Source organism: Silurus aristotelis (genome assembly GCF_946808225.1).
Source record: "Silurus aristotelis genome assembly, chromosome: 8".
Taxonomy (NCBI): Eukaryota; Metazoa; Chordata; class Actinopteri; order Siluriformes; family Siluridae; genus Silurus; species Silurus aristotelis.
In genome coordinates, this window is record NC_139581.1 from 14,686,560 (window position 1) to 14,713,270 (window position 26,711).

Sequence of the window (26,711 nt, forward strand, 5' to 3'; positions counted from 1 at the left end):
TGCGTGATTTTTGAACATGGACCGCAGAGTTAGTTTCCAAATCCTTTAAACTTGGAATCCTCCTCTGGGCTTCTTAGTTCCCCTGTCTCCCTAGTTGCTATTTTAGTTTGAAAACATTGCACTGTGGCTCCACTGGTTGGTCCTGCTAGAGAGACATAATGTGCCCCTTGCATCCTCCCAGCTGTAATATATACTGAGGCAAAGAATGGTCGCTTGGCTAAAGTGGAGAATAGGGGGTTCAGCCTGGCATGTTAAAGCCCCATAAATAAAATCCTGCTGTAATCCATTGCTCCCGAACAGCTTGCAAACAGAAATAGTTGAGAATTCATCACCAGACCCTCTGGTCAAGATGGCACAATTCAGAGAGTGTGGATAAATCTTGCATGGAAGGCTTGTCACTGCGCCATGACAGCGTTCCAGCGTTGTGCTTCGAGCTGAATCTGGGTAATGAGTGGCCGTGGTGTCACCTGGTGCCCTCTCTCCAGGCCAGCCCTCTCTAATGTGTCCTGTCTCACACTATTGCTTTCTGGCCCAGATCACACAATCGTTCTGGGTCACCATGGGCTTTTGTGGATGATTCCTGCCAAGACATGGAGGAGCACAGTGAAAGGCCTTCATGGGATTGACTTGGAACGCAGTGTCCTCATACATGCCATGATCTTTATGAATGCTCCGGCAAAGAATATGTCTTCTGGATGAATTTGGAGGGCAGTTGTTGTTTATTTAACGACTGGTTTATTTAAAGGTTAGCTACACATTTGGCAAGCGTTTGTTGGAGAGTTAACAGTGCTGGCTCAAAAAAAGAAAAAGATTCTTAAGTGAATATGCTGTTGGAGCATTTTAGTATTCTATATTATCTATACTAAGATCTATACTACAATATGATTTCAAATAAAACTCAGTTAGCTTGAATCCTACATAGAACCTTTGGGGTCCTGCTTTATGAAAATAATGTATTAATTAACAATAGGGTCAATTGTATGTGGGTGTGAATTGCATGAATTTCCATGTTGGCTGAATAAATTGTTTGGTTTGGTTTGGTTAAAATATATACAGTATATATAATTTTTTTTAATAGCATATACTAAATATTTAAATTATATTAATTTAAATTATTAAATAAATACAATAAAGTAAAAAGGTTCACTCAAAGGTGCTATGTGTTGTGAGTTAATGTGTGTGTGTGTGTGTGTGTGTGTGTGTGTGTGTGTGTGTGTGTGTGTGTGTTCATTCACTCACTACACTATCTATCTATCTATATAAAATTTTCAACCTGGACTATCAACATTAAAACTAATACCTAACAATCTCTATGGTCTAATGATTTATGATGTGTTTTGTGTGTGTGGTATGTGTTATATATGTCAGTTTGTTGTTTTTCCTCACAAATACGGATATTTAACTTTTTTTTTTATTATTTGGACTCGACCTGTTTGAGCTGGTGTACAGGAACATGATACCACAAGAATGATACATTATCATGAAAACATCAGTTCTGGTTCTCTTTAAGTTACTACATTATTAGAGGCATGTCGACTTGCTGTCTTTCTCCACAGAATAATTAATGTCTTCAGAGCAAATTAAATCTGATTAATGCCTCTGCTCTCGTCACGCAGACTGACAGACAGGACGGTATGTGTGGATTTAGACAGGATTTCTGTCCAAAGCCCTAAATGCAGGGTTGGTATGCTATGGTTCTAATAATTAAATGTTGAAAGGCATAAATAGGTTTATCAGAACCTGCCTGCAACAAAAAAGAAAAAAATGATCGTCAGTAATCTCATCTGCTTCCCATCTTTAGGCTGTCACTTAAGTGAGCAGATTTACGTACATTTCCACCTTCCCTCGTCAGGGTGATGGTGGAGGAGTGACAGCGGCTTGATAATGCAAAGAGAGTAAATCCTATACTACAGCCTTGACCCTCTCTCTCTCTTTCTCTCTCTCTCTCTCTCTCTCTCTCTCTCTCTCTCTCTCTCTCTCTCTCTCTCTCTCTCTCTGTCTCTCACTACCTCTTTTCTCAATCTGTCTCTCTGCCTCTGACCCCGAGCAATAGATGTAACACAGCAGGGGTTCCCTGCAGGGACCCACTAAACTTTATATTAAACACCAAACCTCTACAGGCAAAAGTATGTGGACATGTAACCATAACAACAAGATGCATTTGTTGAACATCCGCATCCAACACCAATGAGCATTATCATAGTGGTGCTTCCCATTTGCTGTTCTAATAAACCACTACACTTCTGGGAATTCTCTAAACTAGATTTTGGAGCATGGCTGTAGGGATTTGTGCTCATTCACCCACAAGAGCATCAGTGAGGTCAGGCACTGAAGTCAGGCAAAAAGGTCTGGTGTGCAGTCAGTGTCCTAATTCATCCCAAAGGTCTTCAGTGGGGTTGAGGTCAGTGCTTTGTTCAGGTCACTCGAGTTCTTCCACTCCTACTTTGTCAAAGCATGTCTTTATGGACCCGGGGCTGTGAGATTCTGAAACAGGTTTGGTCTAGATCTGATCATTTCAGTGAAGGGGAATTGTAATGCTACGACATATAAAATATTCTAGTCCATTGTGTGCTACTGGGCCTTGTGGTATTATTTTGGAAAAACATATAGATGTTATGGTCAGATGTACGTGTATATATTATAATTATAAACTGTAGACAGTTATACCCCATAGTATATAACACATTTTACTATGAAGCATATTTTTGTCTATGTTTGTGTTTGTTTTGGTGAAAGAACTAATAAAAAAAATTGTTACCAAATCATACCAATCATACCAAAGGTTATAGCTCTATAGCAGACCACACAAGATCTTCCACTTCAACCCATGGAAACTAAACCTTGTACACAGAGGGCACTGTATTGTTCTTTTTATTAGCAATTTAGAAAATCAAGGAAAGGTCACATCAAGGTCAATGTATACAGTTGTTTACTTTAAAAGCTTCGTTTCTGTTTGAAGTGTATATAAGACATAAACATTAGAAACACTTAAATCACGTAGAGGAGAAAAATCCCTCATCTATACTGTGGAATTTGTTTTCGCCTCGAAAAGCTGATCGTCTTGCATTGGAACCTCAGTGGCACCGTTTGAATTGACTTCAGTCAGAATCTTTAGCCTTTACAGGAGATTTTTTAGAGCGATTTCTCTCTCGCCAAAACAAGAATCTTCTTTCTTTTTATTTTGATTTAGATTTTTTAGAAAAAAAAACCCCAAGGTGCTTAGTGTTGATTTTTACTTTTTTGAAAATGAATGAAGAACGAGAATGGGAAAGAGGGAAAGGGTCATAGGCTGCAGAGTGTGTGTGGGAGGTATGGCAGCGGATTGTGTGCCAGCAGTCACTTCCAATTCTGTTATGCAAATAAATATCTCCTCTCGTCCGCCCGGCATCACAGCCAACCGAGGCCTGCCTCTGAATATCCATTTCCACCTCAGTCCTGTTTGTGTTTGATCGGTGTGTTTATTTGCACACCCACACGCACGCACGTGCACAGGGATGCGTATATATGATGAGTGTTGGAGATGTGCTTCAACTGTTTTCTCGTTGCTTATCAAGCCATTGAGCCATTGAGAGCTTCATGCAAACACAAACGAGCTGTGTATGCTAATTTCTAACTTTTCACTATTAGTCTGTCCTTTTTGCATAGATGTGTTTGTGTGTGTGTGTGTGTCTGTTTGGGTAGTTGCAAGTGCACTCATTATTAATGTTCTGTTTTTCAAAAATAAACAGATGTCGCACAGGTCTTGTCCATGCGTCTTTAATTAAAGCCCTTTCCTCGATTTCAGTATGTTCTGCAAAATATCCTCTGCGTACATTAGTACCCAATCTCGCCTGGCCCTCGTGTAGCACATAAGTGATTAGAGCGCTGTTAAACTGCTGTCACTCCGCATAAATTCATCGGATAAATCAGAAGCCGGCTCTTTCACTCCTTCAAAACGCTTCCAGTCTTCGAGCATATGGCTGCGCTTGTCCCACGATAAATAATTCAAAAAGTCTGATTACAATTTTGCGGAATTCTGGCGTCCATCCGTGTTTGTCTGACATGTGGAAAAGAGAAGAAAAGGAGGTCCGTGTGCTCTCCTCTGCGCTCAAAGTGGGATTTAGCGTCCGTGGGTGGCAGGAGGTGGCTTTTTCTCTCTCCCGTGGTCGTGTGAATTCAAGTCTCGGATTGCCTTTTGTGTTTATCGTCTGTGTGTAAACACGTTTCCGGGGCTGACTGTGGCAGGTATTCCCTCCTGTCCCCCTGCTAATACATGTGGCAGTTAATAAAAAAAGTGGTCCAGCTGAATTTCCAATTATATTGCTTACTTAAAGAAGATCAGGCTGTTAGAAACAGTGAGTGTGCTTAAGGTAGCGGATAGAACAGGATGCAGAAATGAGTGAGATGACGTGTGACTCGGGCTGTTTAGCTCGGTTATACGGACAAATTTCCCAGTTTTATGCAGTTGCACTAATTGAGGTACAAGGTTTTCATCACTTTCATGGCAGGTATAGTGCTGAAGGTGAGCACTATAGAAGGATACTTTAGAAGGAGTTTCCATCTAAATAATTTGAGCATTTGTTTTTGTTTTATATTTTATATGAGCACTTTCTTGGTTCTCACTTCGCCTGGACTGTGTTTTTACCTCATAACAGTGCAGCACTAAGAGCCCATAAAGGCCAGTGTCTCCAAGGGGGAAAACGCTTGGCCCCCTGCTAATAAGAGACATAAATTTCAGCCAGAGAGAAACCTCAGTTTCACAAACTACATTTAAAGGCAGTTTTATCGCTGCTCTGGCAGGCCTGCCACGTCTTTGTCTGCCATAAAAGAGACATTATGATGGGGCTTAGCCACGGTGCCCCATCATATGCTACGTATTAGTCAACAGCCAAGGTGCCGCCTGTTCGGTCAATTAATGGTAATTGGGTTTAATGGTGAAGTAGCTTGACCACCATAGACGCTTTTAATGGTGTTGACTATGGAGTGTGTGAGCAGTCAGGCTTCATGTTTTGCAGCCTGCTTCCTCTCTGCCGTCCTGTTTTTTCCTTTTTCCTGTCCGTTTCACAAAACTCAGCTAATTAATTCTTCGCCACATCCCAGCGCTGTGAGGGAGCTCAGCACGACGGCCGGTGCAAATGCTGACTAAAGTGGTGTTCCGCATCGATCGGCATGCAGCAGGCCCGGACCCTGACCCCCTCTGAGCTGTGAGCAATGGCACAAGAGCTAACAAGTAAAGGTCAGGGCCATTTCCAATGCGTCCCCAGCATCTCCACTGGCTACATTATGAGGTAAACACCAAAGAGGCCTTTCCCTGAATCGTTGGTTAACAGACAAGCTCTCCAAGAATCACTTTTTCTTGGCTTTTTTCTTCTTGTCTTCTCAGTATACAAAAAAAACCTCTTATCTGTTAGAAGCGCTCAGCCCCCTTACATACTGAGGAGACGCTCTTTATCCTTTAGGCCCTTCTCTTATACAGGGCAGAGATTAGACCGTGCATAATCTTTATGCTGCAAGTGTGTGCCTATATGTGTATGTGTGTGACTGTGTGTGTGTGTATATGTGTGTATATGTGTGTGCCTGTGTGTGTGTGTGTGTGTGTGTGTGTGTGTGTGTGTGTGTGTGTGTGTGTGTGTGCGAAAGAGCTTTTATCCTACAATCTACTGAATGCTGGAAGGCAGAGCCCATCTCAAATGAATGGCTCATGGCAATCCAAAGGCAGCAGCAGAGGAAGAGACGTGTGCGATATGCTGTTTTTTGTGTATGTAAAGGGGCATTGTGTAGGACTAATCATATGCCTGGGAATAGGATGGTATAGAAAGATCAGTCCTCTGTAATATGATCTGATTTAAATTATTGGCTAATTTGTTATTGAATTGTGTTGCTTTGTCTAGAAAGTATTTGAATGAATGCATGTAATTTGTCGTAGTTTTTCCATGTTATTTTATGTTTTAATTATCTAAGAAGATATAAACGGCAGTGCCATTTTAGTGTAGGGGATTGTATTGACCTCACGGCTCCAGGATTCTCAGCTTTGATTACAGCTTGTGTAGGTTCTCATGTGTCCTCTGGGTTATCCAGAGTCTCCTACCTCCCAATATCCCTGGAAGGTGGATTGTTGAGCTAAATTGCCTCTAAGTGTTAGTGTGAGTGAGCTTCAGTAACTTTGACAAGGATAAAACGGTTACAGAAGAATAAATGATGAATAAATATATGAAATAAACAAAGAGCCTTGAAAGTAATCATGTAGCTAGTTACCACTTTCCAGCAGGCTCTGCTGTGAGTGGGAATCTGAAATAGTGTTCAGGTTGGCAAATTGTACACTGCGTAGTGTTCAGGTTGGCAAATTGTACACTGCGTAGTAAAGTAATGGTTAGCCATTTAACAGATACTGCATGTCTGATAATGTTTAAAGATACATCAAAAGAAATCTTAGATTTAGCTAAACATATTTCTGAATAAACAAAAAAGAGGTCATCAAGTTTATTATACCTTTATTACCACCATTACCTACGTGTGTTTTTTTTTTTTTAAAGAAAGTGTGTGGTTCAGCAATGGTCGTCTGGCATGAAAATGAATCTCATGAATATTTAAATACATCTTGTATTTTTGAATTGTTATTCATCTTGTTTGGTTATGTGATGTAAAATGTTTTTTAAAGGAGCAGGATTGGACAACTCTGCTTTGTAGCCTGTGCCTTCATACCATCTGTAACTGTTGTACATTTATAAAAACAGAAACATATATATTTTTTTTAAAGACTGAACTTGTGTGGCTGTACGCGTGTTGTGCTATATGACAGCATGTCAGAGCAGTAAACACACTCAGGAGAAGGAAATCCACAATTCTTTCTGTAATATTTGTTTGCACCGATATGGTGACAGTGACAGGCGATACTGTGTTCCTCTGAACCTGCCTGAACGAGAGAGAGAAGAGAGAGAGAGAGAGAGAGAGAGAGAGAGAGAGAGAGAGAGAGAGAGAGAAAGAGAGAGAGAGAGAGACACTGTGCACATTATAGAGACAGACACTTACATACGAGGCCATATCTGACTCTGAATATATCTGTCTCTCCCCATCTCGCATTAGTGCAACCCCCAGTCACAGGTATCTTCTTTCACTTTGCACAAACCAGGACACAGCTTGCTCCGGGGCTGTTACCTAGCGACTGTCACCGAGGGCAGCATGCCGAGGGAGCGTCACATCATGGCATTTCTCTAATGGTGGACCTGCTAGGCTGTGGGAGTCTTAAGATCTAAGCAGGGAGTCAGTCTGCTCTTAGGCCTAGTTTGTCACCTCATGAAAACAGTACCGAAGTGACGAGTCTTGTTCCGGAGTCGTTTTTCTGACTCATACGAGGCCCATCTTGTGTGTAGCACAGGTTTCATGTGATAGACTAGCATACATATGCATTTGTGCAGTAGTTGCACTCATCTTCTGCAGTGAAGGATAACACTTCCCATCAGTCTGAGTGTGTGTGCCAGTCTGAGTGACTGTTATAGGGGATGATTGAAGCTGATGAGGAGCATTAAGCCTGGCGGCTCTGCTCTTTGTCATGCCGCTGATTGACGGCTCCGTCAGCAGGTGCTTGCGTTTGCGTCCTCTGCTTTACGGTTACTCTGCATTCAAGGGTGCAGGCGGGACCTCAGGATTTGTGATGGTCACTGGGTGTGATGTATCTTGTTAAGCTCCTTCGAACAGGCTCTTTTTGGGTTAAACCTTTTTAAAAGGAGTGAATTACAGGCTGAAACATTATGCAACACCCAGTGTAGTTTTTTACTGCTCTCTTTACTAGAACCACCTGCCAATTATGCAAATAATGATTCAATAGCGGCACAATATTTAAAGTCATGCAAATTACAGGTCATGTGTTGTTCACAGTTCAAGACCAGATAACTTTTTCACAATCTTCTAACTGTTCCCTCTGTCCAGTTTGGTGTAACCTCGGATTCCTGTTCTTTGCCAGACAGAAATGTAAAAAGCTGACGTGGTTTATTGATATTTTAGCTGATCCACTTAAGGTTTAACATGATGCGCATTGCAAGATGCTTTTCTGCTCACCACAATTGTAAGAGTGATTAGAGTTACTGTAGCCTTCCTGTCAACTCAAATCAGTCAGGTGATTCTCCTCTGACCTTATCCTAGCAACAAGACTTTTCTGTCCTCGAGCTGCTTCATGGATGTTTTTATGTTGTGTAAACTCTGGAGACTGTTGTGCTCAATTCAACCTTCCTGACACTAAGTACCATGCTTCAGTCACTGAGGTTACATTTTTCCACATCTGCATCGTTAGAACAGGAATTTGTTGAATAGGAAGCCATTAGAATTCGGCATAAGTGTTTGAGTATGTTTACGCTGTATTGTCATAGATATTAATGATTATACAGTAATCCTCCGCTTTACCGCGGTTCGAATCTCATGCCCCCGGTTTATTGCGGAATTGCATTTGCCACATTAATTTGTTTAGCTGATTTTTACAGTCTCTCGCGCATAGCAAGATGCACTAAAAAAACTTATTGGGAATAGTTTTTTGGAGTTTTATGTTGGAATAATGACTATTAAAAAATATATAATTATTAATTATAAAATGAAGTAAAATATTAATACAGCACAGTACTGTACACATAAAATAGCATTTTTCCGTTTACCAGAGGCGGTTTTGGGACGTAACCAGTGCAATAAACTTGGATTACTGTATATCATGATACACAAATAATACTGACTTCATCAAATTTTTATTATTTAAGAATGTGACAGCATTTTTTTTCTGTCTTTTCTATAATCCCTCTAATCATACAGCTCATGTTTGTTCCATCAGCATTAAAGTATTGGCACATTAATATTTGTATGTAATGTATTTATATCTTTTATGTAATTAAAATTAAATTAAAGTGTGAAACAGAGTGCATTGCATGTGTCCCTAAGGATTTTCTTTTTTCGCTTTTCAGGTAGAGGACGCCATGCTTATGTTTGATAAAACTACAAATAGACATAGAGGTAAGTGTGTGTGTGTGTGTGTGTGTGTGTGTGTGTGTGTGTGTGTGTGTGTGTGTGTGTGTGTGTGATGTAAATCTTTATACCTGGAATGTGATTCTTAGAATAATATAAATAGTGCAGTTGAAGCAGATGTATGAATTTACTTTAGAATGAGTAGGTTTCATTTATCATGCTAGTGAAAATGCAAGGTGATGCGATGTATATGAGAGGACTGCAAGCGCATGGTAAAAAGGATTTGATTTGTTTAACTCCGTTATCACTGTATTATTCCATATACAGTATGCTGTTCAATTATGTAATTTGTGTTTTTAGTAGTACTTGAAAACGTGGAAAAGAAGCTCTTTTAAAAGTAACTTTTGACTGATACTGTGTGTGTTTGTGTGTGTGTGTGTGTGTGTGTGTGTGTGTGTGTGTGTGTGTGTGTGTGTGTGTGCATTCTGCGAGCTTTCTCTGTGTCCCTTGTCCTTGCGTTTTGCTTAGACTGTAACTTGTTGATCTATTGTACAGAGACTGAAGCTCGTATTTTCCCCTAAGAATACTTTGCACAGTATGCTACATTATAGCGTTACATCTTCAAGGACATGTGGCCCTCAAGGTCATGGGCTAATGTGGCCCAATAAAAGCATGGTGTGCTCACTGTAACCAATCTATCGCCTCTATTTGATTAGCTTGACGTTTACCTGCACTCGTACAGCATGGAACGTTTCCCAGACCTGGTACACTCATGCCTACAGGCCTCTGAGTAATACACAATCCCTTCTCTTACAACTCCACTTCAGCTTATTGGCCACCCGGACTATATATCTGTATTTCCTCCAGAGGAATGAACAGGCCAGAGACTGTGTGTTGGTGTGACTGTTAAGTAGTTTGAAGTACTATGTGCTTTCTGAGTGGCCAAAGAACAGCGTTATTTCATGCTGTTTTTCTCAGCGGTCTCGAAGGATGAGACTGAGGTACATACATGGCACATTAAACAAGTCTCAATACATTGTCTGTATGATGGTTCATCTGTAGCTTTATAATTATTTATATATACAGTGTTTGTGTGTATTATTAAATTTTTTGTAGGTACCACTCATCCACGTATGTTATATAGGTCATAAGCATGTGGATGCCTGACCATCACACTAGTGTGTAAGTCTTTACCAAACCTTTGAACAATTAAGCCCTAAACACACAGTTGTATTTAAAGAACTAGTATGCTCCAAAAAAAAAAAAAATAGTTCCTTTCACTTTCCATTCAAGGTTCAGCATGACAATACCCTTGTGCACCAAGTAGAGCATGCGCAGGCATCAAATTGATGCCCAAACCCGGACCGTACCCTAAACCCAACCCGACCCTTAATAACTTTTTGCAATAAGCTGTACAGTATTTCAGGATTGCATGCATCAGTTAGTAAACCAGCACATGCGAATAGACTTATCTTGGCAGTTCACACCCCTTCACAAGGGCAAAAGGTTAAAAGGGCAAAAGAGTAACAACACGTAATTATCGGGTTATGAAATATTGCTGGGTGAAAAACAGAAAAAAGGTCTAATGTTATATGAGTATATGTTTTGCTGTATTTTATTGTACACAGCTTTAACTGTCTACTATGTTGTGACAGAGAGAGCGGGACCAGATGCTTATAACATTCAGCTTTAATATACTGTATAGTTCTCTATTGTACCTCAAGTTTACTTTTGTGACTGATTTTAGTGTGATGGTTGGGTGTCCTCATAATTTTGGCCATACATTACTTAAATCTCATATAATAGGTGTTCTTTAATATGTGACAGTAGTATTAATGACAGGGTGACCCTTTTAGAATTAACATAAATGCTGCATAGGTTTCTGTCAAATGTAGTACTCTGAAGCGTAAACTCCTGCAGTATGATAGAATCTGTGTCATTTGACCCCTGTGATGATGAAAGAGATTTTCTAAATGTTTACATTATGTAGGTTTATGTTACTGTTACAAAGTGCTCATGTAGATGTCATATAGCCATTTGAACACTGCCCTCAAGTCTCTATATAGTGCATACAGTCCATATTTAATAGAGATAACATTTCTTGGAAGTAGAAATGTGTGCCTGTGTAATATTCATATTGAGTCTTCAGAAAGACCTGTTCAGGAAGTGGAAAATCCGAGCTCTGACTATCTGAGCTTCACTAAAAATGTGATGTGGGTGTTTAATCTGAAAATGATGTTTTTTTTGTTTTTTTTATTGTTTAACATTTGATAGTGGAAAAAAAAAACCAGCACTCTTTTAAATGTCAAGTTCAAGTTCATCTTGTAACACAGTGTGAACAAAGCTCTGCTCTGCTGCATCTTTATGACTTTTGTCTGTTATTAAATGCAGATCAGAGTGTCAAATGAGAAGTGAGATTTACAGAGTGCTGTACAAACACATTTCTTGCTCTCCATCCAAGGTGGAAAACCCCCAGCGGGTCTGTGTGTGTGTGTGTGTGTGTGTGTGTGTGTGTGTGTGTGTGTGTGTGTCTGCGTGCCTGTTCTTCTTTTATAAATACTCATATTGGGGATGGGGTGTGCATGTGTACATGGGAACAGCAGGCAGAGCCGGAGAGCAAGAGGGGGCGAGTTTGTCACAGCGAGGGTAAAGGCTGTGGTTAACTGTGGTCACTGATCGAAATGAGAGTGGGGAAAAAAGACTATTCTTCACTTTTCCTCGAGCAGAGAAGCAGGTGTGTGGTGGGTCAGAACTATGACACCTCGCTATTAAACATTCGGCTGGTAAACACCGAGCGCAGACAATGCACGCGGAGATGAGCTTTTTCCATTACAGTGCCACATCGCTGCCAGAGGATATGGTTTAACTTTTTAATACTTGGCATTTGGAATATGTGCGATTGTCTCTTTGTTTAGCTGCGTCGCCCTCGTTAAATTCCCCCTCCGTTAGCGCTGGCAGCTAAACGAGGTTCTGTAAGGTCACCATTTTTAATAGGCTCTCAGCAATTACCGCATGTGGCTGGAGCCTCGAGTGAATTAACCAGCCAACTGGACTGTAGTGGTGATGGGGTTGCTGAGAACCAATAAAACTAGTTTGTTGTTTGAAGATAACGCTTAAATGGATGTTTTATTTTTTTTCTGGTAAAAAAAATAAACAGAGTAAACAGAGCATTGATGAGGGACAGAGAAATAATCGGAAGTGAAAATTAGAAACACATTATATTCTCATGATCTTGTAAATTTCTCTTCGTTCTTTTCAGTTAAGACTCTCAAAGTGTGTGATTGAAAGAGAGAGAGCAAGAGCGAGAGAGAGAGAGAGAGAGAGAGAGAGAGAGAGAAGCTAGACGCTCTGTAATCCTCAGCAGTCACTGTGTCTCCTACAGAGCCATTCAGCATTGTCCTTCAGGTCCGAGGTTACAGACAAGGCACCCACTAAAAGGCTGTTTCTTCATGTGCCCTCTCTCAGTTTCGCTCTGCAAAAAAACATCGACTAGAGCCAAGGTCTCACAGGGGGAACGAGAGTGAGAATGACATGGTCTGATATGAATCCAGGTGCTTCATTTTGCAGTGTGTTTTATGCAGCCTCCTGACTGGTGTCTGAATTCTGCGGGAGACGTAACCCCTTACAACCAGTGTGAAACTCCTGCCGAGTTTTGCTGAGCCATCTACATGCTTGCTGTTAATTTAATATGCAAATGTAAACGTGTTTGGCCCACTATTTCCTTTTGTCCTCATTCTCACGTATATCCGTCTTGCTAGTTCATTTACTCGCATTTCTCTCAGCTTTGCTCTGGCATGGTTATGTTTGCACTTCGTTAAAGGAACGAAGCTGTAGTAAACTAACTAATTCATAAACTGATGTATTTGTCATCAGAAACAAGACTGTGTGTTTTAGAACACATAAAACTTAAAAACGTTTTGCTTTGAATATGGAGTGCATTCACCATGGCATCATTTCGATAAGCTTGTGTAAAATCACATTTATTTCCCTCCAGATTTGCATACATTTCTCCAAGATCTTGTATTAATGATGGGAGAGGCAGACTGCTGCATAAAGTGTTCTCCAGCACATACCAAACATTCTCAATGGGCTTAAAGTGTAGACACTCCAGTGGCCAATCCATGCCTCATGCTCCCTAAACCACTCTTTCGCAATTTAAGCCTGATGAATCCTGGCATTGACATCTTGGTCATCTTGGAATATGTCTTGGAAAAAAATCTTATGATGAAAAAGCCAGCTGACCTCACTTTTTATGTATAAAACGTTTCTGATCGTAGACTTGACCAACTGATGCATCCCTAGATCTCAACACTGTCCCTACAGGCTTGTACAATAGGTGCGAAGCATGATGCAATCCATAGATCACTCTAGCACAGTGTAAATCTGAACTTGTCAGATCACCTGACATTTTTTTTCATTGCTCCAGAGCATTTTATTTTCTGATTAGCCTCAATGATTAGTGGTTTCTTAAGGCTACAAAGCTGTTTAGTTCCAGTGTCTTCAGTTTCTTGCCATTGTGTGTATGGAAAAGCTTTTGTCCTCAGAATTAAACATAGCTGTGAATTTTAGTGTTGTTTTATTTAATGATTTGATTTCACCAAAGGTTTAAGTGATTCTCAATCACTATGTCAATTTCTTTTTTTCTGCCTATATTTCTTCCTTGGAGAAGATTGTTCACCACTATCCTTCCAGGTTTTAATACTCTGTTGGACAGTTCTCTTTTGTCTTCTTGGCCTGATTCAGGCCAATAATTTGACCCTTCTGAAACAGAGTAAGATCTTTTCCACAACCTCAGGATATGTTTTCCCACATACAGTAGTTGTTTAAGAAATGAGAAACTACTCACTGTATCAGTTTGGGTTAAATAACTTTTTACCAGCTAAAATGAATGGTCCGATGGAAGTAATTATCCAATGGAAGCCTCCTTCCTAATTGCTTAGTTAAGTTCAGCTGGTGCCTTTTTTTGGTTGGACAATTTATTTGGACAATAATTTTAGTCTAAAATAGATCTAAAATTAAAAGTATAATATGAGACATTATCATTATTATTATTATTATTATTATTAAATATTATTATTATTATTATTATTATTATTTGTGTTGTATTATTATTTATTCATTCATTCATTTATTTTCTCCCGCTGATCCGTAATTCGGGTCGCGGGGGCAGCAGTCTAAGCAGGCATACCCCGCCTTCGACTGCTGCCCAATCCTCACAGCACCGTCCCTTACGGTCCCTCCTGCAGGTGGTGAGCCCACGGGAAGGTATTATTATTTATTTATTTATAATTATTATTGTTATTTAAATACCTCCATTGTCTCAGCAGCATGATTGTCAGTGTGGGGTTGCTTGAGGGAATAAATGGATAAGGATATACTGTAAGTCAGGAGTTTACATCGAGATCAGTTTTGAACAAGATTGTTATTTCTGACGAAGCTCATTTTAACCTGCTTATTTATTGAAGATTTACACTAAATGGAAATGAACACCTCTGGGATGAATTGGAACACTAACTGCACCGCAGGCCTCCTCATCTGAACTACATCAGTACCTGACTTTATTAACACCCTTGTGGAGGAATGAGCACAAATCTTTATAAACACACTCCAAATCTAGTGAAACATCTTCCCAGATACAAGGGGGTGATTATAACAGCAAATGGGGACTGGGATATACAGAAGGCACATACAAATCTTATGGTCAGGTGTCCACAAGCATTTTTTTATACAGTTTAGTTCCACTGTTCGTAGTTCAGTGGTAAAACAGACTTTTACAAGGTTTAGGATATTATTTTGGACTTCAAACTACATGAATTGATCAAGAATCAAATCATACTGAATACAGATTCTTTCCTGTTGGAGCCACAAATTAACTTGTATGTTTTGGTTCATTGCCAAATGCCATGCTCTAAACTTTGTTTATGTATCAGAGATAAAATGTGGTTTATTTATTGGAAGACTAGATCACATTTTAGAAGGCAATCATGCAGAAATCCAAGTAATACAAGGTTTTTTTGGCATGCTAATGGAATAATTGTGCGTGTGTGCGTGTGTGCGTGTGTGCGTGTGTGTGTGTGTGTGTGTGTGTGTGTGTGTAAGCGAGCACACGTGCATATATGTGTGTGTGCACTCATGTGATTGCTTTACATAATTTGACATCCGGCGCAACTCATGAATGGATTTCCACACCTGTAAATATTTCAGCATCAGCTAATAATAAATGATGTGTTGAAATCCACTGAAAGAGTGCTGTCTGTTTCCAAGGAGGAAAGAAGTGTAAGAGAGATAAAGTTATGGAGCGTTCAAGATAAATGTGACTTAAGAAAGTATTGAGGAGTAGTTCATATGTATAATACATTAGATTAGAATTTTTATTTTTTTATTATTTTTATTTTTTTTATTTACAGGAGGCTCCTGAAACAGAAGCCTTTCATGATTCCGGAATCATATTAAATAAACAGTAAAGCAGTATTTTAAATATGAAATAGGACACTAAATCAGATTTGGATAAAGGTGTTTTAAGGAATGCTGGTTTCAAGTTATTCTGGTTTGCATGAATATCTAAAGCGTATGAATTTTTATAATACGCAACACAGGATGCATTCATGAAATAATGTTGTGACGGTCAGGCCATATTTTTTGAATGCTGGGATCTTTACTGTAGGTGCACGAGGTTGTTTTTTCTTGCGGGATTTACGTTTACATTTACATTTATGCCATTTTGCATTTGTGTTTTACTGTATGATGTTTCCTGTGCGTGCAGGAGAATGTTTTTTTTTTTTTTATTATTGATATTTTTCCCTGTAGGTGCAGAAGGTTGTTTTTGACTGCAGAATAAATCTGATTGGTACAGGTGGCTGCTTTTAGGATGTGAATTTTGGAGGTTAGTTTTTTGTTTGTAGATTGATTCTTGTAGGTGCACAAGTATTTTTTTATTTTTATTTTGGTTTACTGTACAATGTTTTCTGTAGGTTTCCTGAGGTTGTATTTTTAATTGTAAGATGTTTTCTGTAGGTGCAGGTTTTTTATTTATTTACTGCAATAGACAGTTAAGAAGGATTTTTTTCTATTTTAAAATGTTTCCTGTAGGTGCAGGAACGTCTTTGACTATAGAATATTTTCTGTAGGTGCAGGAACGTCTTTGACTATAGATTATTTTCTGTAGGTGCAGGAGGTTGTATTTGACTGTAGAATGTTTCCTGTAGGTGCAGGAGGTTGTTTTTGACTGTAGAATGTTTCCTGTAGGTGCAGGAGGTTGTTTTTGACTGTAGAATGTTTCCTGTAGGTGCAGGAGGTTGTTTTTGACTGTAGAATGTTTCCTGTAGGTGCAGGAGGTTGTTGTTGTCTATAGAATGTTTCCTGTAGGTGCAAGAGGTTGTTTATCTGTCTGTAGGATGTTTACTGTAGATGCAGGAGGTTGTTATCTTTTACTATATTACTATTATATATAATACTATTTTGTATTTGAGGATTTTTTTTATTTTTATTATTTTTTTGACTGTAGAGGTTTTTCTGCAGGTACGGGAGATTGTTTTTGCTGTACATGTATTGGATCAGGAATATCGAGAGTGGAATTATTTTAATCTGCTTAGCTGGAACAGGCTGCTCGGGGACAGACCTACGTATCACAGCTTCCATCAGCAGCAAAGCCTGAACCAGTGTCCCTGCGTCAGTAATAAAATTACGCTCTATACTTATGTGTGCTTTTAGAGACTTATTCTGTTAAGAGCTTAGGTTGGTATTGATTTTGCTTTTATTCGTACATTTCTTAACTGTTATGTCAAATGGAAAGCATTTGGGGGAATAAAGTTATGTTTACAGAAACATCATTACCCTTATAGGCACATTTATATGTACAGCCATTTTGATTTCAGGAGATTGTTTTCTGTATTTTCAGCTGCTGAGATTTATGCTGTAAGAAAGATGTTATTTTTCTCTCAAGTCGCCACATTAAGGCTGTTTAAGTCATAAAGCGTTTGAAATGCAGTTCCCCTCTGTTTACTCTGATTGCCGCGTGATTATCAGACGCTCTGAACATGCCGAGAGTCGCTCTGATGGAGTGATTGAGCTGAAGAGGAGGCCTGGCAGGAAACGAACAGAAAGATTGATGCTTGGTTGAGCGCTCTTCTTTCTCTTTCACTCTTTCGTCCTCACTTTTCTTGTCTTCATCCTGATCTTTTTCACTTTTCGCTCTCATTCTGTTTCCTTTTTCCTCTTTCTCCCTCCATCCCTCCCTCCATCCATCCCTCCCTCCATCTCTCCCTTTATTTCTCTGGTATCTGCTTGAGTCAAGTTCTCATAGAGAACACCATGCCCTTCACTCTCCAGCTCCCCCCGTCAGCAATTAGAGCTCGATTAGTCGCAGCACGGCAAAACATTTCACATTTTAGGCGCAGAGGAGGAGAGGAGGAATTGCTTGTTGTTCACTCCAGCTGACCTTGAAGGATCTCTGAGCATTTCTCGCCCTGTAATTTGAGTTTTATGTGAGCCGAGTAACAACTTTGCAAATAGGCTACTTAATGCTGAGTGTTTTAAACGAAGCTATAAACAGCCATTTAATGTTGCATAATATTGATATTAAATCATGCGTAATTTTTATAATGCAGCATGTTTTTGTGTAATGCTGTTTTATATTATTGCAGTGGCTCTCTGGGCAGTGCTTGTGTCACTGCTACAAACTTAAAATCCTGGCTAAGAAATGTCACATTTCACCAGGGATGGGATTTTTTCAACATATGCTATATTGTATGTGGACACCTGACAATATAATTTGTGTGGGGTTTTTTTAACATCGTTTTTGAACATCCCATTTCTCACTTAGTCCTATTTTGGTCCTTGCGTAATCCCATTTGCTGTTATAATAACCTTCACTCTTTAGGGATTTTGGAGTTTGTTTGTTCAGATTTGTGCTCATTCAGCCACAAGGGCATCAGCAAAGTCAGATACTGATGTAGGGTGAGGAAGCCTGGGGTGCAGTCAGCGTTCCAGTTCATCCAAATGGTGTTCAAAAGGGGTTGAGGTCTAAACTCTGTGACAGGCCAATCGAGATTTTTCATTTCAACCCACAAAAACTATATCTTAAGTGACCTTACTTTGTGTGCAGTGGCATTGTGATGCTTTAACAGGTTTGGGCCTGGAGGGAATGATAAAATTAATGCTGGCACATTCTAATTTGAGAATTTGAACTTTGTGCTAACAGTTTCAAGAAGAACTAAATATGGCTGCAAACAAATCAGTTGTCTGAATACTTTTGCTTCAAAAGCATATGTGCTGCAATGTGGTGATGTTGAACATGCAAGTGGGCTTTGGTAGTTTTTCTTTAAAACTATCAGTTGTAATGAGCTGCCTTTCAAATCATGTACTGTGACACTGAGTCTGCTGAGTTACTTAGTGCCACAGTTCCCCCTAGCTTGCTTATCAGAGGTGCATTTTAAATGTGGTTTTGAATATACACACACACATTCAGATATACAGTATGTATATATGACATTACAAGATTATGACCGGTAAATTGAATAGCACTCTCTCCATCATGGCACCTGTTAGTGGGTGGGATATATTAACATTCTGACCTCAAAGTTGGAGTGTTAGAAGCATAAAAAATTGGCAAAGGTAAGGATTTGAGTGACTTTCACAAGGGCCAAATTGTGGTGGCTAGACGACTGAATCAGAGCATCTCCAAAACTGCAGCTCTTGTGGGCTGTTCTTGGTCTGCAGTGGTCAGTATTAAAAGTGGTCCAAGGAAGGAACAGTGGTGAATATACAGGGTTATTAAAAATTTTTTTACCCGATTTCATTACGCAATATTTTATTAAGGAAATGTAATACAAAACTCCAGCCAAGTCACAAGTATTATACTCACCACCAATTTACATAATTCCTCTTTCAAATGGTTGAAAAAAGATTTGAAGCATTGCATCATGTTATCGGTTCATTCTTTTCGAAAAAAAAAATATATATATATATATATATATATATATATATATATATATATATATATATATATATATATATTCGAAAAGAATGAACCGATAACATGATGCAATGCTTCAAATCTTTTTTGTGATATATATATATATATATATATATATATAATCTTCAAATCTTCTTCTTCAGCAGATCATCCGTCTCCATACCCCTGTGTCCTCTACTTCTGCTTCTTTCAACCCAACTACCTACATGTCTTCCTTCACCACATCCATAAACTGCCTCCTTGGTCTTCTTTTTTTCCTCCTTCCTGGTGGCTCCATCCTCAGCATTCTCCTACTGATATACTCCATGTCCCTCCTCTGCACATGTCCAAATAATCTCAATCACTCCTCCCTCACCTTGTCTCCAAAACGACTTACATGCGCTGTCCCTCTAATAAACTCATTTCTAATCCTGTCCATCCTCGTCACTCCCAACGAAAACCTTAACAACTCCAGCTCTGCTACCTCCAGCTCCACCTTATCTCTTTTACTCAATGCCACTGTCTCTAAACCATACAACACAACCACCACAGTCTTATAAACTTTCCATTTCACTCTCACAGATACCCTTCTATCACAAATCACTCCTGCTATTACTCTTCTCCACCCACTCCACCCTGCCTGCACTCTTTTCTTCACTTCTCTAACACACTCTCTATTATCTCTATTATATCTATATACTCTCTAAATCTAGGTACCTGAACTCCTCCACCTTCTCCACCTCTTCTCCCTGCAATCGCAACACTCCACTGCCCTCCGTCTCATTTACACATGTAGTCTGTCCTACTCCTACTCCTACTGACTTTTATTCCCCTTCTCTCTAGAACTTACCTCCACCCCTTCCCGGCTCATCTCACTTCTCCTGCTCACTACTTTCACCACAAGTCACAATATCATCCGCAAACATCATAGTTCATGGAGACTCCTGTCTGACCTCGTCTGTCAACCTGTCCATCACCACTGCAAACAGGAAAGGGCTCAGAGCCGATCCTTGATGCAGTTCAACCTCCACCTTGAACCAGTCTGTCGTTCTTACTGCACACTTTACTGCAGTCACACTGTCCTCATACATGTCCTGCACCACCCTCACATACTTCTCTGACACACCTGACTTCCTATATATATATATATATATATATATATATATATATATATATATATATATATATATATATATATATATATATATATATATATATATATATATATATATATATACGCTTATGTGTAGTCACAATGTTAGCTTTAAAATACATTATCACAGATCTGTCCTTAAATTAAACATTTATGGTTAATGACTATCAATTTGGTTGCCTTTTTGCCAAAACACCACTAAAGAAAGAGATATACTGATTGCTATTGTACTTTTGTATCCTGTAAAATATCACTTTGCCTAATAGGAACTTAAAGTACCTAGCTATCATTCTAATAGCAAACTGTGACATAGAAATTGCCAAATACAATTTATTTATTGACATTTATTAGTCCAAATTTGCTGTTATAATAATCTCCCCTTTTTTGGGAAGATTTTCCACTATATTTAAGAGTGTGGTTGTTAAGACATGTGCTCATTCGGCCACAAGGGTGTTATTAAAGTCAATTACTGAGGTAGGGTTAGGAAGCCTGTAGTGCATTCCATTGTATCCCAAAAGTTTTAAATAGAGTTGAGTGTTGATCTTTCACTCTATCCCATGGAAACCATAATTTCACTTTGTGCACACGGTCACTGTCATGCTGGAATGGTTTTGGATTTCCTTGGACAAGTGAAGTGAAAATTTTATGCTACCGCATCCAGGGACGTCCTATACAATTGTGTGCCTCCAACTTGAAAGCAACAAAATAATTATATGACTTCCTATTTTAACACTGTCACACAAAGCTGTATTTGTGCCTGGGCCCTTCCTGGAGTGTGTTGTGAAACATAAAAATAAATGTCTCTCAATCGGTTATCCTTAATCTCTCCTTCTGTCCTTTCCATGATATCCAATTTCTGCTATTGCTGAGCAAAAAGTGTGGCAATAAAGTAGCAGAAACAGTGTAAACAATATAAGCAGTGTTGATCCACAGAAACTCCTTTAGATCACAAAAAGGTTAGCTGAGTTTGCTCTGGCCTTTCGCAGCGTAATGGCAGCAATTTCCAGCCGCTTCACATACAGCACGTCTCTCTGTCAGAGATCCCTGAGCAAACCTAATTAGATATGCTCTCACCTTTGCTGGCATGCCTTCAAAAAAGGGACTCTACCGTTCTCTTATATTAGTGTTTAATATCCTCTCTTCTTGTAAGAAGCTCTGGGTGGTGTCAGCAATTAGTGGGGAATGTCATTGAAAATATCAGGGCTACTCATATGTGTTGTTTTTCTTGCCTTTTTAAATTAGAGGGTTTGTAGCTGTCTTCATGGATAAGAGGAAATATTACATTAGGCAGATCATGGGGTTTTGAAGCTTAGAGGAAAAGAGCACTGATTTTAGGCTAATATTGGTTTTGTAATAGCAGTAACTGATAAGCCATCCATCCATCCAACACTCTATCCATCCAACACTCCATTCACCCATTTTTCCATCCATCAATTCATTTATCCATCCATCCATCCATCCATCCATCCATCCATCCATCCATACAACACTCCATTCACCCATTTTTCCATCCATCCATCCATCCATCCATCCATCCATCCATCCATGCCATTGACATTTCATATTTTATAACATTTCATTACCCAGCCCAAAATATTGTTTGCTACCTAATCGTTGTCATATCTTGCTTTCTGTACACATACATCATATAGAAAACAATTGTTCGTCTGTCAAACCATTAATTGAATGGGTTTTCTGATGTATATATATTCACATTGAGACATTCAGATTTAAATTCTTGAATTCTGAACTTTTTATTGCGTATTATTTCGATTATTACAGTCATGGCTGCATTTAGCAGTAAGCAGAAACTCTCAAAAATCTCTCCCCAAATGCGGTGGTAAATTACATGGTAATGGGTCAGTGGGTTGTAAACTGAAAAATTGCAGAGTTTCATTGCAAATATGGGTACAACAAATAATTTTGGCATAATTATTTTGTATCAGGCTTTAAAACTGAATAAAACACATAACGGTGATCCAACAATGTATAACACTTAAAATATTCCCAATATTAGATATCCTATTAAACATATATCAGCACAAAATAATCTTGAGTAAATGCAATTGTGAAAACACAGCGCTGGAATCGACCTGTAAACGTAAAAAAAACATAATTCATATGTTTGCACTAAGAGGAGTGGTAGCTCAGTGGTTGAGGGGCTGGATTGCTGATCGGAAGGTCAGGGGTTCACGCCCCGGTGTCGCAAAGCCGCTGCTCTTGGGCCCTTAACACGCTTGTGCTTTAGGGACGCTGTATCATGGCTAACCCCAGCTTCTGAGCAAGCTGGAATATGCGAAAAAAGAATTTCACTGTGCTGTAATGTATATGTGACAAATAAAATCTATTCTATATTCCAATATACAGCTAATACACTACTAGCTTGACCAATGTCTTTGGATACCAAATGTATATTACAGATCCCCAGAACAAATAACGCTGTGATAATGCATACGTTTTCATGAAGACATTCATTGAACCATCCATAAATAGTGAACCTAGTTGAAACTTAGGTAAAGTTGATTACTCTGATTGCATTTGGAAAAGCAATGGCTGCCGCGGAATTGCTTTTTGACGTTGGCCTGTTTATCATGACTGTAAGGAAACTTGATGCATCTGAGTGGCATCCAAATTGCACTGTACCACATGGCTGATATAACATGACACAGCTCAGGAATATCTGAGAGAAACAATATTGATGAGCCACTTTCTCTAAAAAAATACTTGAAAAGTACCCTAAAGTTAGCAGTAGTTCTAAATGTCTAGGGATTGTGTACAGCACTTTTGTTCACTGATCTAAAGCAATATTTATTTATGACACTATCATAACCTGTCTTAGTTGAGTTATGTATTACTAATACTATTTCACTCACAGTGGTCTCAGGATACTCAATAACCACCATAGCCCAGACCAGACCAGGAATATTGTGTTCTCCTAAGCCTGCCTGCCATTGGCAAAATATTCTCTAAGGCTTCTTTTTTATATTTTTTTTACCAATTAGTCATTAGTCATTGCACTCATTTGCCGACTTTTAAATTATTCAAATTTTTCATGTGCCCTTTGGGTTTGTTTGGTTTCCCATCTCACATAAAATAATGAGACAAAAAGTAGACAGCAATAGCACCACTAATTAAATTTATTGGAAAAGCTTTCATATGTATTGACAAGGATTTCCACATGGTGTCAGTTAACTCTGATTAGAGTATTTAACCTTTTTCATACATTTTTCTTTATTAATCATTACTGGTATTCAGAGGAACACTGTGTTAGGTTGCTGTGTCATGATATAGACAAAAATGACAATAGGGCCTAGTAATGAGTACCAAAAAAAAAAAAACCCACCCATCACACGATTAAATAGTCCTGCTTTTCTGGAAGTGATTTTCACCACACTTACTCCCAAACTTCCTTTTGAAATCAACTAAATGTAGGGCATTTTAGCCGGAATGATCTGATATCAATATCCAAACACTTTGAAGAGAAAAACTCCAGCAGGAAATGAGTGTCCGGCTCTAAATTGTCTACTTTGTGGAGAATTACTGACCTTTTTAAATGCTCCCAGTTCCTCGATTTGTAACCTTGAAAAGCTCTCATCTCAGAAAGTGCAAATCCTGTATAAGCGTGGCGGGGGAGTGAAGAGGAGGAAGCTCCGGCTACGCCGCATATCAGCATTCATAGAGTCTCGAACGCTGCCTTTTCCAGAGGTTAAGCACTGTGGGAGTTTGCCACACGTGCTCGGAAAGGAGAAACACGCAAAACGAAGCTGTCGTTTTTCACGCTCCGAATAACGTCCGCAGCCTGACACGGCCACTCTGAAACACACAGAAGCTTTCATGTCAGATTTTTTTTTTTTTTTTTTCATGGGAATGGATACACTTGTCTTCCAGGGCCTCGTAAATCACTCAGTGACATTAGTGGAGTAATAATCTATGCATTGTTAACCTGAAGACGTGCTTCCTTTCACATTTATGATCAATAATGTGGCTATGCATGATTGCGTTATACTGCACAGGCCATGCTAAATAATCATTTTCATCATGTGCACAAACACAATGACTTTTATTTTGTAAATATGATAATTAAATGACCTGCAATTACTAATTATTATATCTGACATTGACTGGCTTTTTGTTTTTGTCACATGTTGAAGGCAGTCATTATAACAAGCTGCTTGCGCTGTTTGGTTTCTTGTGTACCTCCTGTGCCCCTCAGACACTAAAGACGGAAGACTTTTCTGCGAAACGAGCAAACATTAGATTTGAAAATGGGTTGTTATTGGCTTGCGATTTCCTCCCTTCTTTCTTTGACTTCCTCCAGCAGCCCCTCCGAACCAGTCACATGCAGCGCTTGATAAATGTGTAATGTGTAATTATCATTAATTATCATTAAGAACTCAGCCCCAAGCTTGGACGCATTCAGAGTAAATGTTTGTAATGCTGCCTGATTCTGGCATTGTGTTGCGTTAGATTTGTTGTGAAACTCGGGACGCCGTTCATCCGTACTGTATTTTGCGTTAGTTATATTGGGCTTCCTGACAGAGTTTGTAGTATAGGAAAAGGACAGGATGACAGGAAGCGCTGAATTGATGGCTAGAAGGTATGCACTTTTTTATTTGCGCTTCCTAATGCTGTCTCCTGTGATCCCTTCATTCTGGGAACTGACTCGCTCACTAATCCTCCATAAACTTCTCAATCTTCTCGAAATATCTCTGACTGATTGACACTTCTGACCTTTTCGTTTCCGGCCATTGGCTTAGAGAGAGAAAAAAGCTCTTCCCCGCGGTGATTGGCCGACTTGTTTGTGATTGCCTTTACCCGGTTGGCAGGCAGTGTGATAAGCGGGGGGTCGCTGGCTGGCGAGGCAGGGGGTAGGCAGGGAGCAGCTGCACAGAGAGCCTGGCCTCTTGGATGTGAAATGGTTTTGATAAATAATAAAACAGTGGTAATAACCAGCTGCTTTGGAGGTCACATGACCTTCTGCCACACCTACCATGCAAATAATGACTTTATGGCAATCTCATTGGTTCATGCATTATTTAGCCCAGCCCCCTGTTGTTAACTCCACCTGCTAAAGGCACCAGAGGTGGCTTTACATGGGCACTAAAATATCATTCTGTGTGTGTGTGTGTGTGTGTGTGTGTGTGTGTGTGTGTGTGTGTGTGTGTGTGTGTGTGTGTGTGTGTGTGTGTGTGTGTGTGTGTGTGAGATAGATTGAGTTTAAAGGGTATCAATGGTGCATTGTCTATTCTTAAGTTTTGAAAGTGAAATATGGTTTTTAGATGTGTGTTTGTGTGTGTGTGTGTGTGTGTGTGTGTGTGTGTGTGTGTGTGTGTGTGTGTGTGTGTGTGTGTGTGTGTGTGTGTGTGTTGAGTATAATGTTTGGCGTCCTGCAACAAATGTAGACTCATTGTAGAGTAAAAGACGTTTTTAACACCAGTGCGGATACAGAGCTATGGCGTTCAAAATTGGCCCAACGCCGCAGTATGGATTCTTTTATCGCAGTTTATTTTCAAGGTGTGTCTAGCACTTTACCACATCGATTCCTCCTGCCTGGAACACCTCGAAAGTGTGTGTAGTCTGAGTATTTTACACGAACATTACAACGCGCCTCCCGAGCAAAAGAGAAGAAAAGATCAATGCGCTCTTCCTCTTACAAAATGTCTTCTGTCATGCCTGTGATCATTTTACCACCTTTACATTGTATCCTCCAGCACAGCTCACATGCTCGCAAAAAAGACACATTTACACACACATACACACGTGCTCACTCACACACGCTAACACAGAAGCACACACAAACACACACGCACGCACTTACTCACTTACACACACAAACATGCAGGTCTTTGATTTCCTTTTTTGCTAAGAAACAAGTAGAGAGGTAGGGAATTGGATCAGTGCCTTATTTGTTTTGAGAGCAGCACACACACACACACACACACACACACACACACACACTAGTACATTTGTCTTACTATCCTTGTAAGGACCTCTATTAATAAAAAAGCAGTTTGTCTTGTGGGGACCAGTGTGTATGTAAGTGTAAAGTTTTTACACACACACACACACACACACACACACACACACACACACACACACACACACACACACACACACACACACAAGTACATTTGTTACTATACTTGTGAGGACATCTATTATTAAAAAAACTTTTCATTAACAAAATAAAAATTATAATTTCTCACATACACACACACACACACACACACACACACAAACATTCTTTCTCCCACTCTCTCTCGCTCGCTCGCTCGCTCTCTCTCTCTCTCTCTCTCTCTCTCTCTCTCTCTCTCTCTCTCCCTCTCTCTCGCTTGCTCTCAGCTCTAAGCACTGATGCTGCTATCACTCTCATAGGTAGCACTACCAGCATCTTTCTTTCACAGTCCTCTAATAGAAGATTTCATGTCGGTGCTGTGATCAGCTGAGACCTGTGTGTGTGTGTGTGTGTGTGTGTGTGTGTGTGTGTGTGTGTGTGTGTGTGTGTGTGTGTGTGTTATACAGCAGCTTTGTTAGCCTGCTTTCACACCAAGTCCAAACACTCTGCTTCAGCTACTGCTGTGGATTCAATTATCCTCGGACTGCTTTTGTAAACCCAGCTATATTTTCATTTGCATTAATAAAGCCAAATGGATCAGAGTTCAGAAAAATGCTTCCTGTCGAGCT

At 39.5% G+C, this 26,711-nt stretch overlaps 1 protein-coding gene across 19 annotated transcripts in view; it reads left to right on the forward strand.

Moving 5' to 3' along the window:
- The window catches only part of msi2b (musashi RNA-binding protein 2b), a 242,108-nt gene that overhangs the window by 120,704 nt on the left and 94,693 nt on the right, over positions 1-26,711 (forward strand). For all 19 annotated transcript variants that reach the window (XR_014534699.1, XM_083548636.1, XM_083548635.1 and 16 more), the window contains exon 7: positions 8,922-8,970. Coding sequence is in view for 18 of the 19 variants with exons in the window: in XM_083548636.1 (XP_083404762.1) it covers positions 8,922-8,970 (49 nt within the window). In the remaining variant the exon portion in view is untranslated. The remainder of the gene's footprint in view (positions 1-8,921; positions 8,971-26,711) is intronic.